The sequence below is a fragment of the Macadamia integrifolia genome, chromosome 4 (genome assembly GCF_013358625.1).
Source record: "Macadamia integrifolia cultivar HAES 741 chromosome 4, SCU_Mint_v3, whole genome shotgun sequence".
In the NCBI taxonomy this organism is placed as follows: Eukaryota; Viridiplantae; Streptophyta; class Magnoliopsida; order Proteales; family Proteaceae; genus Macadamia; species Macadamia integrifolia.
In genome coordinates, this window is record NC_056560.1 from 484,982 (window position 1) to 503,805 (window position 18,824).

Below are 18,824 nucleotides of genomic sequence, written 5' to 3' on the forward strand. Positions count from 1 at the left end.
TCATTCCGTAAAAAAAAAAAAAAAACGTTTCTGAAACAAGCATTACCAAACGGCAGAACTGTCGTTTTTTTGTTCTGAAACTGTTATAGAAATAGATTCACCAAACATCCTTAAATCATTTAAAAACGGCGTTTTGACACAGAAACTAAAATTTTCGTTTTTGACACGAAACGGAGTTTCTGGAACAAAAACGATACCAAACGGAGCCTAACGCCTATCGCTCTGGGGCCATATCCTACCAAATTGATGATGGGGGCCTCCACCTTCCTTTGGCTGGATCATTGGCACCCTATTGGGGTTCTCCTCCACATAATGCATGCTAGAGTCATTTACAGTTTAGGATTCTCCAAACAGTCCATGGTTGCAGATATCACTAGCCATAATGATTGGGCCCTAATGGTTCCTCCCCCCAACCCCCAGCCTTCCTCCTCTCCCCTGTTGGATGATATCTGGAATGCCTTATCTTCCATTCCTAGAAGGCCTCATGAACAACAACAACAATCATAACCTTATCCCAACTAAATGGGGTCGGCTACATGGATCCGATATGGAAATTAGAAAATAAAGAAGCATAAAAGAGAGGTTAAAAAGAAAAAAAATGGAGATAAGAGAATAAGGTAAAGCAGTAGAGAAAGACGCATCATGGAAACATCCCCTATAAGGGAGCGTCAACACGGGATCTTGTCCTCCACAAAACTCTATCTAAAGTCATACTAGGGTCGAGCCCTACCCTAAGCATATCTTTTCGAACCACTTCATCAATAGTCATCTTAGGCCTGCCTCTACCTTTTTTGGCTCCCTCCAAATGAATCTGGTCATTCTTCCTTACCGGAGGGCCTCCATAGGCCTCCATTGGACATGGCCATACCACCTCAACCGGCTCTCAGAGAGTTTGTCTTGGATTGGTGCAACCCCCAAATCATTTATAATATGATCATTCCTTATGCCATCTCTCCTAGTCTTGCCGCACAACCCTCTCAACATTCTCATCTCCGCTACAATCAGTTTATTCAAAGTACACTTCTTGACTGCCCAACACTCCGCTCCATACGTCATAGTTGGTCGTATAATTGTCCTGTAAAATTTTCCCGTGAGTTTAATAGGCATTCTTTTGTCATATAACACTCCTGACGCACCTCACCATTTCATCCACCCCACTTTAATTCTGTGGCAACATCATCCTCTATATCCCCTTCTTTTTCAATGATAGACCCCAGGTATTTAAAACAATCCCTCTAGGGTAGTTTCTCTTCCCCAAGTTTCACCACTCCCTCCCCTCCACTAGATTGACTGAAGGGGCACATCATATATTTTGTCTTCGTTCTGCTTATCCTAGAACCTCTTGATTCTAAGCTTGATCTCCATAGCTCCAGCTTAGTATTAATCCCATCCACAGTTTCATCCAACAGAAAATTTCATTAGCAAAAAGCATACACCACGAAACCAAGACTTGGATGTGCCTGGTTAGATCATCCATAATGAGTGCAAACAAATAAAGACTTAGAGCAATCCTTGGTGTAACCCAATTATGATTGGGAATTCGTTACATTGACCCTCAATCGTTTTGACACTCGTCACCAGTCACCAGTCACCAGTCACCAGTCACCAGTCACCAGTCACCACTCCCTTGTACATGTCCTTAATTATATCTACATAGTTAATCATGGCCCTTCTCTTCTCTTCTCTAGGACATGCCAAATTAGCTCTCTCGATATTCTATCATAGGCTTTTTCTATGTCAATAAAGACTATATGGAGGTCCTTTTTGTGTGCCTCATGGTAGGGGAGATATTATTGCTTGATCTGCATCCTCTTCAGGCCTTTTGAGCTCCAAAGCGGTATAGGACTTCATTAGATCTCATGGATGCTTATCTCACTAGTGCAAGTTAGTGTGGTTTAAGGCCACATCGCTTATTGCAATTTCTCTGTTAGGCAGGCCCTCTCAAACTACCTTCAACGCAATCTTTTCTCATTCACCGCCAGATTCCAGTCTCCTCTTCTTGCTGCCTCTATTGGAATGCTTAGGAAAATGTGGATCATCTCTTTTTTTGAGTGCCCTTTTCCTCTTCCATTTGGAAAAGGATCCTGGAAAAATATTGGCCAAAAAGCTGAAGGAATTTTCCATTCGCAAGCAAATGGATCTAGGTGGATATGTCCTTTGTCGGTAAATCTCCATATGATGTTGTAGGTAAGCTAAAATTTGGGTGTCGCTAACAACTACATTTGGATGGAGCGCAATCTCAGAAAATGATCCTTTAAGTCCATATCCTTTCAGCGAATTTGGGACTCCCATCTTTTTCGGTTTTGATATCAAGAGCAAGCTTACTATGGCATATTGTTGTGTCCTAAGGTCTCTCTCCCTTCTACAGCCCTCCTCTCCTCGAGGAATGAGATTAGTTTGTAGTTAATTTTTTCTTCTTTGTTTCTCTTCTTCCCCTCCCCCCCACCCTGTTGGTAATGAATTTTTTGTACACCAAAAAAAAAGAAAGAGGATCCATCCATAGATTAGATAGGATGTAGATGGGTGAGCCTTGGGTTAATTATGTGTACGACAACATCAACAAACTCAGCCTTATCCCAACTAAATGGGGTCGGCTACATAGATCCGAGCAAATACAAGATATTAAAAATAATAGTAAGAAGAAAAACACAGCAACAACAACTCAACAATATCCCACCTAAGAGCTAAGAGGGGTCGGCTACAAGAATCTATGCCCTCCAAACAACTCTATTTGAGGTCATACTTGAGTCAAGACCTAAAATAGGCATGTCTTTCCTCACTAATACTCCTATGGTCATTTCAGGCCTCTACCCCTAGCTCCGTATTGGTGCATCCCAAGGCCTTTGTTGAACAAACTCATGCCACCTCAAACGACATTCTCAGAGCTTATCATGTATTGGGGCAACTCACAAATCAAATCTAATATGGCCATTCATTTTCCTATCTAGTTTTTCCGAACGTCCTTCTCAACATTCTCATCTCTGCTACATTTAATTTATCTATATGATGCTTCTTAACTGCCCCACATTCTGCCCTATAGGTCCATACATCATAGCCGGTCGTACAATTGTCCAATAGAATTTCCCTTTAGGCTTTAAACTTCAAAGGAATACGTCGATCACAACACATTTCGAACACACCTTTCCATTGCATCCATCTCACTTGAATTCTCTATGAAACATCATCCTCTATATCACCTTTATTTATGGTTGACCCAAGATACCAAAAAAATCACTTTGCAATATCTCTCCTCTCAATGTTCACCATTTCGTTATCCATCTTAGTGTAACTAAAGTTGCACACCATATACTCTGTCGTCATTCTACTTATCCTAAAACCTCTTGATTCCAAGGTTAATCTCTATAACTCCAACTGAACGTTTATCCCTGCTTTTGTTTATCCACCAAAACAATTTAATCAACAAAAAGCATACACCACAGAACATCATCTTGAATGTTCCTAGTTAAATCATTCATAATAAACGCAAATTAGTAAGGGCTTAAAGTTGATCCTTGATGTAACCCAATTGTGATTGGGGATTCACTACCTTGACCTCCCACTATTCTCACACTAATCACCACGCCCTCATACATATCTTTAAGGGAAAATTATGCCCCCTCCCCTATAGTTTTCCGAAATTACATGTGGATCCAAGGGTTTGAACGAATTACGCCCCCTTCCCCTACACTTCCTAAGATTCTTACAATTAGGTCCAATCCGTTAGTCCTGTCAAAATTGGGACTGTTAGTTGGTGACATCAGCTTACATGATACCTTTTAATGCCGAAAATGTCTTTATATACAAATGAACTTACCAATATGCCCTTCCATAAAAAAATAAAAATAAAAACAAAAGAGGGATTTTTTCGTTCAAACTGCCCAATTCACCCATCCTACACTACGAGCGAGAAAGCGCTAGAACTGCATCCAAATCGATCATGGTAGGACATTTGAGAGAACAGAGTGAGATGTCGAATAGGACTTTGAGGGCATCCTTGATGGACCCTGCAGGAGACGAAGCATCACATATGATGTACAGGATTCAACGATTTCAAGTTTGGATCTGATGATGGGTGTAGATGGTTGTAGCGGAAATTTGAACGGTGGCGGCAGTGGCCCAAGGGAGGAGGATGCTTCCCCGTTTTTTAGGGTTGGTTGACATCACTTGGAAGCCCACTCAACAGGAATTTGATGTTGAACAAACTCCATGATGATTAAACAATTTCAGTTCTCCACATCTCAAGCGACACCCTATTTTGGGGGATTTACTCCTCACTTTGATCGATATTGGCTATTGTTTCAAGCAAATCAATCTATTTTTTTTTCTCTTTTTAATTGGGGAGTGGGGCAAGGATTAAAGTATCTGTATCGGTCGCCGTATCGGTCGGCCAAAATTAATATACGTATCGGAGGGTATCGTATCGTATCGAAGATACGCTAAAGATACACACATAAATGGATAGGAAACACTTTTTTATACACTTTTGCATAAAAATATAGTTTAAAAAAGTTATATATAACATGTATTATGCATAAACAGTAAATTGAGAGTATCGCACTAAGAATCCAAGATTTGTAGTTGTCCCATAAATGTAAAATCCTTGTTCCCAACCTTGATTTCCACTTTAGTTAGAGAGAAAAATGGTTGGCAGCAACTTTGGAACAAAAACACCTCAAAAATTGTGTTTTCTAAAAAATTACCCATTTTGGCCATTTTATGACCGTATCGGTATGTATCGGTGTGTATCGGTCGATACACACCGATACGTACCGATACATACTGAAACGTACATTTCACTTCAATTTTGAATTTTTCATAGAGTATCGATGCGTATCGGTGCGTATCGGTGTGTATCGGTGCGTATCGGTGTGTATCGTAAGATACGTATCGATACAAAAGGGTTTTAAAAATTGTATGTATCGTATCGGTAAAGGCCGATACAGATACGTATCGGCCGATACGGTACGATACGGACCGATACTTTAAACCATGAGTGGGGGTGGGATTGTTACCCCTCTTTTGAAGGTCTCTCGATACTGGTTTTCAGAATAACAAAGTCGTAAAGATGGAAATCGAATTCTGAGAAGATGTTAGAATAGAAAGAGAATAGGGTTTAGGATAGCCATTAAACATATTAGATTCAGCTAGATGGGGAAGGAATATATCACTTACTTTAATTAAACCATATATATATAGAGAGAGAGATAGAAACTCACCGATTGTTCGAGATGGTACTTAAGGTAGCAAAAAGATGTTGATGCTGGGATGTCGGGATACCGAACAGAGGATGGGAGAGCAAGAGCTTGAGGAAGATGGCTTCAATGGCTTAGGGTACTTGAGAAGTGTAGCTCATACAACAACTTACCTTTGCAATGTTGCGATGGCGTTCTCTTGGCAAGTGGAGACGACGATTAGAGATTTTCGGTAAGATGAGGAACTGCACCTGCTTCGGCTATAAAGGAACGGCTATCTGAATCTACAGGTAAGTATTTCCACTTAATACTCTGTACATAGAAATGACAAAGGAGATATTAAGACCTTTTTCCACTTAAGGGTAATACGGTCTTTTACTGTTTAAAACTAACAGCATACTCACACCGTCAATGCCAGGGGAGGGGGCCGTAATTCATTCAAACCCTTGGATCTATGTGTAATTTCGACAAACTTCAGGGGAGGGGGTGTAATTTTCCCTATCTTTAATTATTTCCACAGTTAATATATGTGTACATTCTATATATGTAAAATAGCCTAATATCCCCTTAATGGGTAAAAGGTAATCAGGATAGGATCAGACCACTTACACTTCCCCAACCCTTTAGCTAGACAAGTAAAACCCCATTACCCTTAAGCTCCTTGTTTTCTCAAAGGATAAGAAACTTTACCCTCTAGACTAGTGGCAGAAAAGGCAAATAAACAGGCAAACAGAGGCCCATGGCCACCCCTTCCAATGAATCAAACCATCACTTTCAACCCTACATCATTCCTACAAATCCTCCCATCTTGGCAACAGATATTTTCAGTTGTCCTTGCAATCCCTTTGTTTTCCAATTGTCTTATGCCAGGGCCATATAACGGAGTAGATTTCAAGAGCAGCACTTATTTTGATGTTATTATGGGCATTTATTTTTAGGGTAATTTACAATGCCACCCCTTGAAGAATGCCAATATTATAGGAACACCCCCTCCCTTTCACCAAATTAGACTCAGACCCCTTGCCGTCAGTCTCTATTAAGTGATTCTGTGAAATGACACTTTAGCCCTTATGAGTAAAACACCCTTATTATATTATACCAAAAATACCCCTTTATTCACCCTTACCTCTTTGATCACTTTCTCTCCTTCATTCTTTCCCTACCTACGACTTGTGAGTCCGATGAGATCCAGACTACCCAAGTTGTTGTCATCTTGTGCTCATTCTGTCGCCAGTGAGTGGTGCACTTCCCATCGCTGCCATCTTAGGTAGCCGGCGAGAAGGTTTGGTTATATTTTTTTTTTTCCCTCTGTTTTTCATCCTAGGTTGTCACTCTATTATAAGTTCATTTTTAAGGGCAGACTAAGGGATCAAAAGAAACTTGTGGTGCAATTGATTCAGTTTTCTTATTTCAAGGGACAACTTTTTTGCATGGTAATCAAACGCCCCCTCTTCTACTTACTCAAAGGTTGATTCAGTTTTCTCATTTGGTGAATCTCCAACGCATTTCCAAAATAATCCTTTACTTTTTCATCATGCAGAGCAAAGGATCCCCGCCTTGGATCAGAATTGACCTTCTGCATTTCATTTCTTCTTCTTGATAGCTGGTATAGCTGGTATCATTTTCTAAGTCTATGCTAGCTCTTCGGTAGACTCTATTGCTGAGAATAAGAGTTTATGTTGAACTATTGTTTTTTATTTTTTATTTTTTCGAAATTAAAATAAGATGTAGGGTTCTAGTTGTTTTATGTTTTTATGGTAGTGGAAAATCAAACGAGATTTTCCGTTTGAGGTTTTGGAGATTGTCATTGAAATTTCTCATGGTGGTTGATATTTGTTTTTATTTTTTCCTGACTAAGGTTTATAGTAGGAATGGATATGGGTTCTCCAGATACGAGATTGGAAGAGATTAATATGCTCAGAAAGAGGAAGGTTCCTTTTCTGTTGGAAAACTAGACCTTAATCTTGTAGTGACTAGAGAAGAAGGGAGTGTTGCTTATGGCCATGAGACGGTTACAGTGGATTTGAATCAGCAGAGGAAACATGGCTCTCCATTCTTTCCTGCTGGTGTACGGTGTAAAGACTCAGATTCCTTTTCCATGATATCCAATTTGCCTGGGAGGACTGAATTTGAATATGATGAGGTTGGGGAAAAATCTTTCATTCATGATCCAGAGGGCTTGTAGTCTCCATTAAAGGACAAGCATTACCAAGGTGAAACTAGGTCCTTATCTTACAGTCCCTCTGGTAAATCTTCATACCCAGATGACTCAGAAATGTTTCCAAATGAAAGAAATGAATATCAAAGATAAAAGCATCGAAAGGTTAAGAATCAGATTACAGTAAAGAACGCCAAAGCTGTTATTTTTTCTTTGGGCGAGCAAGAACACAAGGGCAATTTCGGTACTCCATTATTTTTAAGGGCAAAATGGCATTTAGAAAAAAAAATGAACTGCAGATGTCAGCATTCTTGGTATATTCTGTGACACTGACTAACGGTAAGGGGTCCGATTTTAATTGGTTGAAAGAGAGGGGGTGTCTCTCTAATATTGGCATTCTCCAGGGGGTGGCGCTATAAATTACCCTTATTTTTAATGAGTTTATCTGGAATGGGCTCTACTAATGCCTAAAACTTTAGGCCATTGGTATATACGAATTTTATGTTTTATCGAGAGAGTTTAGTTTCTGAGTGAGTAGAGAACAATTTTTTAAAGAAGCGTTTGATAGATTGTCATATGACTATTTTTGGTCAATAAAAGTTCCTACTTTAGGAGTCTTATTTAGAAAGAGTTTTATTTCCCCAAAAATTTGTTCGAGTTTTATAGGATACAGTTTTTACCCTCCCTACCCATTTAAAGTTTTTCTCAAATGCACCTCTCTTTCTCTCCTCCTCCTCCTCCCCTATGATTCTCCCTTCTCCCTCTTCTTGCTCACTTCTTGTTCTTCTATCCCCCTCGACTCCCTCTGTGCCTCCTTGGTTTCTTCTTCTTCCTTATTCCCTATCACAGGTAACAGCAGCACTTCTCCTGCATATAACAAGTCAGAGAATTCATTCTCCCTTCTTCTATAGCATTCTGTTTTTTTACTTCTTATTATGTTTCCTTACAACCTTCCTGTTACTGTTTCACATCTGAAACTTCTATCTTGTTCTCTGCTGCTTCTCTTCTAATCTGTCCCTTAGTCTCATAACAATTCTACCCATCATATTCTATCCAGATCTCCAATATAATGTCTTCCGTATTAACCAGTATTGCAACCTCTATGTTCCCTTTAATTCTGATCCTTAATTCATATTGTTAGAATAAGGATTAGTGTGATGCAGGGGCACATTGGGGTTTTCCCCCCCCCTCCACCGACCCTAATTAGAGTGGGGCTATAGGATGGGGGGTATAATTGTAAATACTTTATTTTTCTGTTGTACTCCTACCATGACTCTATCATGATAGTCATGACTCCTATTATGACTGTATCATGATTTTATATTATAAATAAGGGACTTGTGTGATCAGTTAAAGATACACAAGCATTCTCCCATTCTTTCTGTTAACATGGTATGAGAGCCTAATTTCTTATGTAGGTGTTCAGTTTCTCAACAGACCTTCACCTTCCCTCCTCAGAATTTGCTGAATTTTTTAGGAGATCGACCAAACTTGTGGCCTCATCTACCAAGTCTCTGTATCAAATCTCTGATGTGATCCGGGTTCCAAAAGTCAGAATTCGGATCGCTAATTGGCCCAACCAATTAATAAATGATGCAACTCTAAGAACCAGTGGCAATCTAGTAATAAATCAGAATTTTCAATGATTATTAGGTATAATTTAAAGAATGGAAGGGTTTATCCATTATTAATCAAGGATAGACTTGGAATTAAATATAAAGTAAGGGTAAGTGGTAAATAATGAGAGAGTGGGGTAATATGGAGGGTGGGGTAATCAGAACTAAAAGAATAAAATAAAAGTTCTGAAAAATCGTGGGAAGAGAGGCCGTCCTCTTCCTCACGACAAGAGAGGGGAGGCAGTAGAACAGAAAAACGAAAAAGAGAACTCCTTCAATACCTATTGGTTGGGTCTGAAACTTCAGGCGTAGATTCGCAACCTCGAACCCCTCGATTATCATCCATTGCAGGACCTAAGATTGAGGGAACAAATAGCTTTAATTTCTGCGACTGGGTCTGGCGAAAAAACTCAGAACTGAAACTGGTTGCAGGTTTACTGCTTGCTGGTTAGAAGGATCTGGGGAATGGGAATGTAGGGTATGAATCACTACAGGAAAAGGAACCAATGATTTCAATCTCAGGTGCATCGGCTTCTGTTGATAAACCGAGGAAGCTTACCTGAACCTGTTAGTTACGCCCAGGAACAGGGGTGGGGAGAAAATCAGAAGATAAGAAAATAAATAAAGAGAAAGAGAAAGAGAAAGAAGAGAAGAAATTGGAAAAATAACGATGTAGAGAGAGACTGCAGGGAAGAGGAAGAAGAAGAATAGGAAAAAATCAGACGAGGGGAGAAAATCAGAAGAGGAGGAAAAGAGGGTCGGCAGCTATTGTTCAACCAAAACCTAAATTCTCAAATTCATTCAAAAAATCTAAAACTGAGTTCTTCTCTATTACATGACTAATATAAAGAAAAAATCAAATAATTAATGGAAACTACTTGAAAATGGAAACTAATCTAAAATTAGAAGCTAGCTACTTTCATAGGAAATTATTTCCACAACAAAATCAAATCAAATCAAAAGATTTTTTTTTTTTTTTAAGTCGATCGTGCAACTGCATCAATCTCTCATCTTCTTTGATAAATTAGGTTTTTATCAAAACCCTAATTTTCTTATCTCAACAGTTCTTCATCAAGCCTAATATTATTTGGAGTACCACACTACCCTTACTGGGCAATTCGATCCAAGTATGGATGCTTTTTTACGGTTGATTTTTGAAGTTCTGGTATTTCTCTTTCTCATTGTCGATTTTTTACTAGTTCAATCATGTCTGAAGTAACTGCTCACTACTGTGACCTCTGGGTCTGATGGACAAAGTCGCAATGACTACATGCCTTTTGGGACTAGCTCTGTGAAATTGGACGGAACTAATTACCCTGTCTGGTCCAGATCTATTACATTGTTGGTAAAGGTCTCACTGGACACATTACAGGGAAATTGAATAAACCCTCTAATGAGGGTGCCCCTCAGGATAAATGGCTCACTAATGACTCCTTGGTAATGTCTTACTTGATTGGTTCTATTCATCAATCTATTTCTCGAGGATTTTTGCTATTAGATACTGCTTCTTAGATTTGGGCTGCTGCCAAGGAAACTTATGGGCAACTAAGGAATGATGCTCAGGTATTTGAACTTCGCAAGAAGGTTCGTATCACTACCCAGCAAGAACTCTCTGTGTCCAAATATTATGCAGAACTTCGAGCTCTATGGTATGAACTAGACCATTATGCAAATTATCATCCCAAAAATGCTGAAGACAGTACTGCTTACATCAAATATGTGGACAAAATTAGGGTGTATGATTTCTTAGCAGGCTTAAATGTCAAGTATGATCAAATTCGTGTTCAGATACTTAGCAAATCTCCCTTCCCTACTTTGGAACAGTCCTTTGCCATGGTTTATACGGAGGAATGTCACCGTATCTCGATGCTACATACTCCTACTGAAAAATCAGCTCTATAGACTGGATCCACTATTACCTCTGAAGGAACAAATCAAACTAGTGATTCTACCAAGGAGATTGTTAAATGTGAACATTGCCACAAACCATACCATACCAAGGCCAACTGTTGGAAGCTCCCATGGAAAACCTACTGATTTTGAGGCAAAGCATGCTCGAGGTCGATCCAAAACTAAAGCCTATTAGGCTAAGACTGTGGACACTCCCCCTACAACTAATATTGGACTCTCCCAAGAGGAACTCCAGGCTTTCAGACGTATGCTTAAGGCTTATAATTCTTCAACTCCTGCCAATTTAGTCCCTTCAGGTTCTAATTTGCTCGCTCAGGTATTTTATTTGGAGGTCATTGTGCATCGGTCGTCTCCACTCCCTGGATCATCGACTCCGGAGCGACTAATCACATGACTGGTTCCTCCAGTTTATTTCACCAGTATTCACCCACCTTAAGCAGAGATAAAGTTAGGATAGCAGATGGCACCCTATCATCTGTCTCCGGAAAGGATTCTATTAAGTGTTCTTCTATACCTTTGTTTTCAGTTTTACACATCCCTAATTTTACTACTAATTTGTTATCCATTAGTAGTCTTACTAAGGACCTAAACCGTAAAGTAACATTTTCTCCTTCCCATTGTATTTTCTAGGATCTGGAAATGGAGAAGACGATTGGATGTGTAAGGTGCAGGGTGGTCTTTATTTGCTTTATGATGGTTGTCTCCTACTGCTGCAGCATCAACAACACCTCATCAGCTACACTCTGCTTCTTCTGAATTGACTCAATGGCACGGTCGTTTGGGACACCCAAATTGGGACCTTATCTCTTTTATTTCCGCATTTAGTTAAATCATGTACTGAGGATGAACTCTTTTGTGAGGCTTGTACTCTAGCTAGACAGACTCGTTCCAATTATTTACCTTTAAATAAAAGTTCTTCTATTTTTCATTTGGTTCACTCTGATGTATAGAGTCCATCTCGTCAGACATCTATTTCTGGGAAAAGGTGGTTCGTGTCATTTATTGAGTGTCACTCCAGAACTATTAGGATTTATGTGATGTAGCACAAAAGTGAAGTGTTCAGTTGTTTTCAGCGGTTCCATAAAATGATTCAAACTCAGTTCAATGCAACTCTAAAAATTCATGGAGGGTCAGTTTCAAAAATACCTAGTTGATCATGAGATTCTTCATCAGACTAGCTATGTTGACACTCCTGCTCAGAATGGGGTGGTTGAATGCAAGAATAGGCACTTGCTGGATTGCTCGAATCATGATGTTTGCTAAATAGGTTCCATCTCAGTATTAGAGTGATGTTATCCTCACAACAACCTACCTAATCAATCATATGCTAACTCGTGCCCTCAACTCTCAAACTCATGTTGAGGTTCTTCAAGGGACTACATCCTTCCTGGTTCCTCCAAAGACTTTTGGGTGTGTCTACTATGCTAGAGATCATCATTCACTAGGAAAATTGGAACCTCAAAGTATGAAGTGTATCTTTCTGGGTTACTCTCCTACAGAAAAAGAATACAAGTGTTACCATCCTCCTACCCGGCGTACATGGTAACAATGGATGTTGTGTTTCACGAATCTGTTGTTTATTATTCATCGTCACCTCTTCAGGGGGAGTCTGGAATTACTAGTGAAGAAGAGATGACTCTGAATCTACTTTCTCTACCAGTATACCCATCATCATCACCTCAGGATCCTTATGATCCACAAGATAGTGAAGGGGCAGAACCTATTGTTCCAACTCAGGGGGAGATAGCTCCAATTGTTCCAACACAGGGGGAGATGACTCCAGTTCAGAGAACCATTGGTGAATTCCAAAGACAAATTGATGACTCCACTCTTCAAGTTTATAGTAGGGGACACACCAGAAATAAGCAACTTCAGACCATCACCACTACTCCAACACCTTTACACATCCCTTCGTCAACCCTGGATCCAGAACCGACTGAGCCTCATACTTCATGTATAATCTCTCATTCTGATCAACCTATTGCCCTAAGAAAATGCACCAGGACCTGTACTCAACACCCTATATCTCATGTTGTTTCATATGATCCCCTTTCTCCCTCCTATCGTGCATGTGTCTTCTCTTTCATCTACTTGTGTCCCTAAGAATTGGTAGAAAACTCTTGTAGAAAAAAAAAATGGAAGGCTACAATGGAGGAAGAAATTGATGCCTTAAAAAGAAATGCTACATGGGAACTTGTGACTCTTCCACCTGGGAAGAGACCTGTTGGCTGCAAGTGGGTGTTTGTGGTAAAACAGAAGATTGATGGTTCTGTTGACAGATACAAGGCAAGGCTGGTGGCTAAAGAGTTCACTCAGACTTGTAGAATCAACTACCAAGAGACATTTGCACCAGTTGCTAAGTTGACCTCTGTGCAAGTGTTACTCTCATGTGCTATAAACCTAGGATGGGAACTCCAACAACTTGATGTAAAGAATGCTTCCTCCATAGAGAGCTCAATGAAGAAGTTTATATGGAAATTCCACCAGGTTTCTCTAGCACAAGAACTCAAGGCAAGGTCTGTAAGTTAAAACGTGCTCTCTATGGTTTGAAGCAGTCACCTAGAACGTGGTTTGGAAGATTTCACAAGGCTATGATATCTGTGGGTTATAAGCAGAGTAATGTTGACCACACAATGTTCATAAAGAGGTCTAGTGAAAAAGTTACAACACTACACTCATTGTCCATGTGGATGACATCGTGGTAAAAGGAAATGATAGCACTGAGATTGATCATCTCAAGGTTTTCTAGGCAAAGAATTTGAGATAAAAGGATCTTGGAAGGTTAAGTACTTTCTTGGAATTTAAGTTGCCAGGTCCTCAAAAGGCATCTTTCTCTTTCAAGGGAAGTACATCCTTGGTCTGTTGTCTGAGACAGGTATATTGGGTTGTTATCCTTCTGATATTCCTATAGAAACTAGTAACCGGCTCAAGCAAAAGGAGGGTGAACCAGTTGACAAAGGTCGCTACCAACTGTTGGTAGGAAAACTAATATATCTCTCACATACACGACCTAACATTGTTGTGGCTGTAAGTTTGGTCAGTCAGTTTATGCATGATCCTTATTCCTCTCATATGGAAGCTATTATGTGTATCTTACGATACTTAAAGTCAACTTTAGGAAAAGGAATCTTCTTATCTCCTCATGATCACCTCCGAGTTGAAGCTTATACAGATGTTGATTGGGCTGGCTCACCTGACAGAAAATCTATCTCTAGTTATTGTACCTTTGTACAAGGGAATCTTGTCACTTGGCGCAGCAAGAAGCAAAATGTGGTAACTAGATCTAGTGTTGAAGCGGGAATTTCGTGCCATGGCACATGGGATTTGTGAGTTACTATGGTTGCATACACTTTTGGATGATATTGGTATACCTCTTCGTCTTCCTATGATGCTTTACTGCTATAACAAAGTTGTTATCAATATTGTTCATAATCCAGTATAGCATGACCAAACCAAGTACATGGAGATTGATAGGCACTTCATCAAAAAGAATTTGGATGTTGGTTTGATTTGTGTTCCTTTTGTAAAGTCCGGTGATCAACTAGCTGATGTGTTCACTAAAGGACTAGTTGAAAAGTTGTTCCATCCTAATTTAGTCAAGTTGGGCATGTGTGACATCTCTGCACGAACTTGAGGGGAAGTGTTAGAATAAGGATTAGTGTGTCGCAAGGGCACATTGGGGTCTTCCCCCCTCCACCGACCCTAATTAGAGTGGGGCGGTTAAATAAGGGTATAATTGTAAATATTTTATTTTTCTTTTGTACTCCTACCATGACTCTATCATGATAGTCATGACCACTGTTAGTTAAAACGCATTTAAAACGCGGTTGCCGTTTTTTCCCGTTTAAGACGCGTTTTTCCATATGCTACCATACAATACGGGGAAAAATGGAAACGACAAAAAAATCTATTTAAAACACGTTTTAAACGCATATCTGAATTTTAAGGGTAAAATAGGAATGTTATCATATTAAAAAAAAAAAAACCATTCGTAGAAGTGAAGAGTGAAGACGGTAGGATACTAGGGTTTTGGTTTTAAACTTCTTCTCCAAGTTGGAAGTTGGAACCCTTCTCCAAGCTCTACGAATTCTTCTTCTAATCGTCATCATCACCACCATCTTCCAGAACATCAACTACAACTGCAGAGGTATCTCTCTTTCTCTCAATGCTGTCTTGTGGCATGTTCATTAGATCTCTAGCATTCTGTTTTCATGTTCTTTAAGAAAAAAGAGGAATCTCTGTTTTCTGACCAGGGTACAAATTTAATTGGATTCGGTAAGATTAGTAAAGATTTCTCGTTTTTAGATTGATGATAAGGAAGGAAGGAAGATAGAAAGAATCCTAGAAACTCACCGAGTCACCGAACGAACCCATCCTGCTTCTTGTTTTCTTAAATAAATGCAGAGACTGTATAAACCAGCAGAGCTTCTTCTAGAAACTCCCCACTACAATCCATGATGATGACAGTGACGCTGAAATCTTCTCTTCTCTTCTCTTATTTCATTCTATGGATTGTTTGATTTTGATACTGGACCATCTCTCTCTCTCTCTCTCTCTCTCTCTCTCTCTCTCTCTCTCTCTCTCTTATATATATATATATATATATATATATACCCTGTGGTGTGTGTCCGCAAGCACATCATCTACAACGACCTATCTCAGCCAGAACCTATAATTATATCTATAGGAAAAGGACTGGTCAAGTCTCTGCATTACCAAAGTCATGAAACTGTTCATGTGTGGTGGATCAGTCTCTGCATTTCCTATAATTATATCTATAAGAAAAACATTTCATCTTCTTGTAGCCCATTGGGCTGTTTTATCTTGGGACTCCCAAGAGCTTTTGGAACATTAGATGCAGGTATACAGGTAATAATCTCTCAAATTACATGAGTATACTGCCCTTTTTTTTGTTTCATTTTTTTTAAAACTACACGTTAAATACTTGTACCGTTCGTTTTCGTCCGTTTTCCGTTCCCTTTTTTTTTTTTTTGACTGTTTTTTTTACCATACCATTCATCGTTTTTATCTATTTAAAACCCGTACCGTACGTCGCTGTTTTTTTGTAGTTCCCGTTTTAACTAACAGTGGTCATGACACCTATTATGACTCTATCATGATTTTGCATTATAAATAAGGGACTTGTGTGATCAGTTAAAGATACACAAACATTCTCCTATTCTTTCTGTTAACAAATATCTTTACCCAACAGCCTTACTAGCAGATCAAGGATACTTGATCCAGCAGTGCTGCAAGGCCTAGTGGAGCAATTATCCTCCGCTACTTGGGTTTTCATCCCTTGCGTGCATCAATCTAAGCTCCTTAATACCCTGAGACTCATGCCTGACCAGATCAGAAGCTATGGATTTAATGCTAATTTGATGTAGGATAGATTCCGACAACCCTTCCATAGTATATGAACCAACACTTTCATAGTTTAATGCATGTGAAGAATCAAACCCTGCCTAATTAGGGGCAGATTTTGTACATATAACACCACCAAAAAACTTGAATATAAAGCATATACAGAACAAGATTTCCAACAAAGGAGAAATGTTAATCACAACACATAGCCATGTCAACAACTGAAAACAGCCAACATCATGTATACCCATGGGCAAACCAAATACTCTCTTTCCACAACCAAAAACTCTGAACTACAATGGCTCCAGAAAAACTATAATTATAGATTTGCAATTACTTCTGCTACTGATACAACAAAGAAAAACTCTAGGTATCTCCAGCCCATTCCTAAAGAAACTAGCAATACTAATATGACCAATTACTATCTTTTAGCAACTCCAGTGAGATCTTAACCCTTCTCCCAAACAATAAGAAATTGACTCTGATTATATAAGATTCTTAATCAAATTGAACTTCATAGCGTATCTGTCAAAAAATATTTATAAACTAGAAACCCACCACAAACTGACAGCCTCTTGGTAAATTGAACACAAATATAACTTGGAATCACAAGATCTCCATCTCATTAAAAAGCTAACCTAATAAGATTTTATAGTTTTACCCAGCACCAAAATCACATGAACTAACTAAGCTTTCTTCCCAAAATGACAAAAAGTACCCACGTAATGCCTCAAAACTCAAACGAAAGAGTGTCCATGCAGACATGCTTGACCTCCATAGAAGAGAAAAATGTTCAAAGCAAGAAATACAATTTTTTAATTTATAAATAATAATTTAAGCACAGAAGTAGCATAACACACCAACATCAATAATACTTCATTCATCTATAAAAACCTCTAGGATCAAAAGGGTGGATGATTGGAGAAGTGGTGAGGAAATACATATAGCCGACCCTATTTAGTTGGGATAAAGGCTGAGTTGAGTTGAGTTTATATAAAGGGTGGATGAAGTAGATAGCAACAGTCTCGATCCCAGCACCCACAAATTTCCATTGCCTGATAAGATCAATATGATAAGCCTCATGTTATTGTCAATCCAGCACCATATATTCTGGATAATCTCAAATTTCTCAATTTATTAGGCTCTTCAGGTGAACAAGTGGAATCTTTTTGGCTGCCAACTCAGCTACCACATATAGGATTGCTATTCTCTAGACAAGTCATCAGGAAACCCATCCCCTCCCGTAATTACATTTCAACAAGAAACGAGACATATTATTCAGAAAAAGAAAAAAAAGGGCACAAGGAAACAAAGCCGAGAAGTAGAGGCTAACATTAACAATTAACAGTAAATAGCTGAATTGTTATCTTCATTCCAAAGAACCTACAAAGGTAATGAATGGGTTCTAGGGTCAGTTTTTCAGGTTTAACAGGTTCAACACAAAAATAACATGTTTATTTAGTATTTGTTAAGATATGTACTAGTGTCTTGGATTAAGGGGTATAAGTTCATGTCGGTTCTTGAGGGGTGTTTGGGCAACAGGTGCCTATTTAACTTAATGTCGGTCGTGGACCGAAAGTCTCTTTTGCTTTTCATAATAATTAGATCCCCTCACCCATAGTGAGTGTTCAGTTCACAACTCAAACCGTGGGCAGTATTTCCTTATCTTCTCTTCTCGTCGTCTTCTTCTTCTTACTCTGTTATTTCTGGTTGTTCCCTGCTGCCATGAAGACCTGCTTCTTCATTCAACAACTACTAGAGAAAGTAATACATATCTTAATAGTAATCATTTCTCGTTGTCATGAAATTGGCCTGAACAACCTGACACAGATCCAACAACTGTTCATCCCAAGTAGAGAGGTCGTTTCAAATGTTACCTCCCCTAATGATGAGAATGTAAATGCACAAAAAAGAAGGCACACCTCTCCATCAGATCCATGTATAGTGACACGATACACCACAGTCACACCTCCATTGTCTGCGAATATTACATCACGTATTTCTCCACACCAACCTAAAAAAAATTGAAAATCGATTAAGAACAACGCCAGCATGTTTCACTACTTATACCCACAAGGAAAAAACATATGTTTCTTATGTGGAAAGACAAAAAAACTGCTCAATAATAAGCTAATGAAAATCATAAACCTAAACTGAAGCCAATTTAATGATCCCATCAAGATTTAAGTATCCAAACATACTAGAGAACATATAAAGTTACACAGCATTGGAACTAGACACATAAATGGTCGCAGGCTTCTCCAGGTCACATTGACAAGGGTGCTGCATTGGCATTGCGTTGCACTACAAGTTGCATGTAAGCTTCCTACAGAAACCAGGGGGACAGTGTATGCCAGTTAATGCATAGCAAAGGAATATGACCATGTCACCCTCAATTCAAGTGGTAACCTCAGCCAAAAAGCCCCTCCAAGGCAGCAAAAGGAAAATCTCCATATAACCAGCATTCAACCAGAACAGACGCACCAAACCAATAGGAAGATCACATGGCTAAACCAGAGGGCCCTGGATCCTATAGCCAGTATGGTTTTTTCCATATCAATGTATCATCCCCCCCCCCCCCCC

At 39.2% G+C, this 18,824-nt stretch overlaps 1 protein-coding gene across 2 annotated transcripts in view; it reads right to left on the reverse strand.

Moving 5' to 3' along the window:
• Positions 1 to 18,824, reverse strand: part of LOC122077581 (DNA repair RAD52-like protein 2, chloroplastic) — a 37,555-nt gene that overhangs the window by 17,504 nt on the left and 1,227 nt on the right. The window contains exon 3 of one of the 2 annotated variants that reach the window (XM_042643553.1): positions 18,119 to 18,255. In XM_042643553.1, coding sequence (XP_042499487.1) covers positions 18,119 to 18,255 — 137 coding nt within the window. The remainder of the gene's footprint in view (positions 1 to 18,118; positions 18,256 to 18,824) is intronic. The other variant, XM_042643554.1, reaches the window with a different exon arrangement.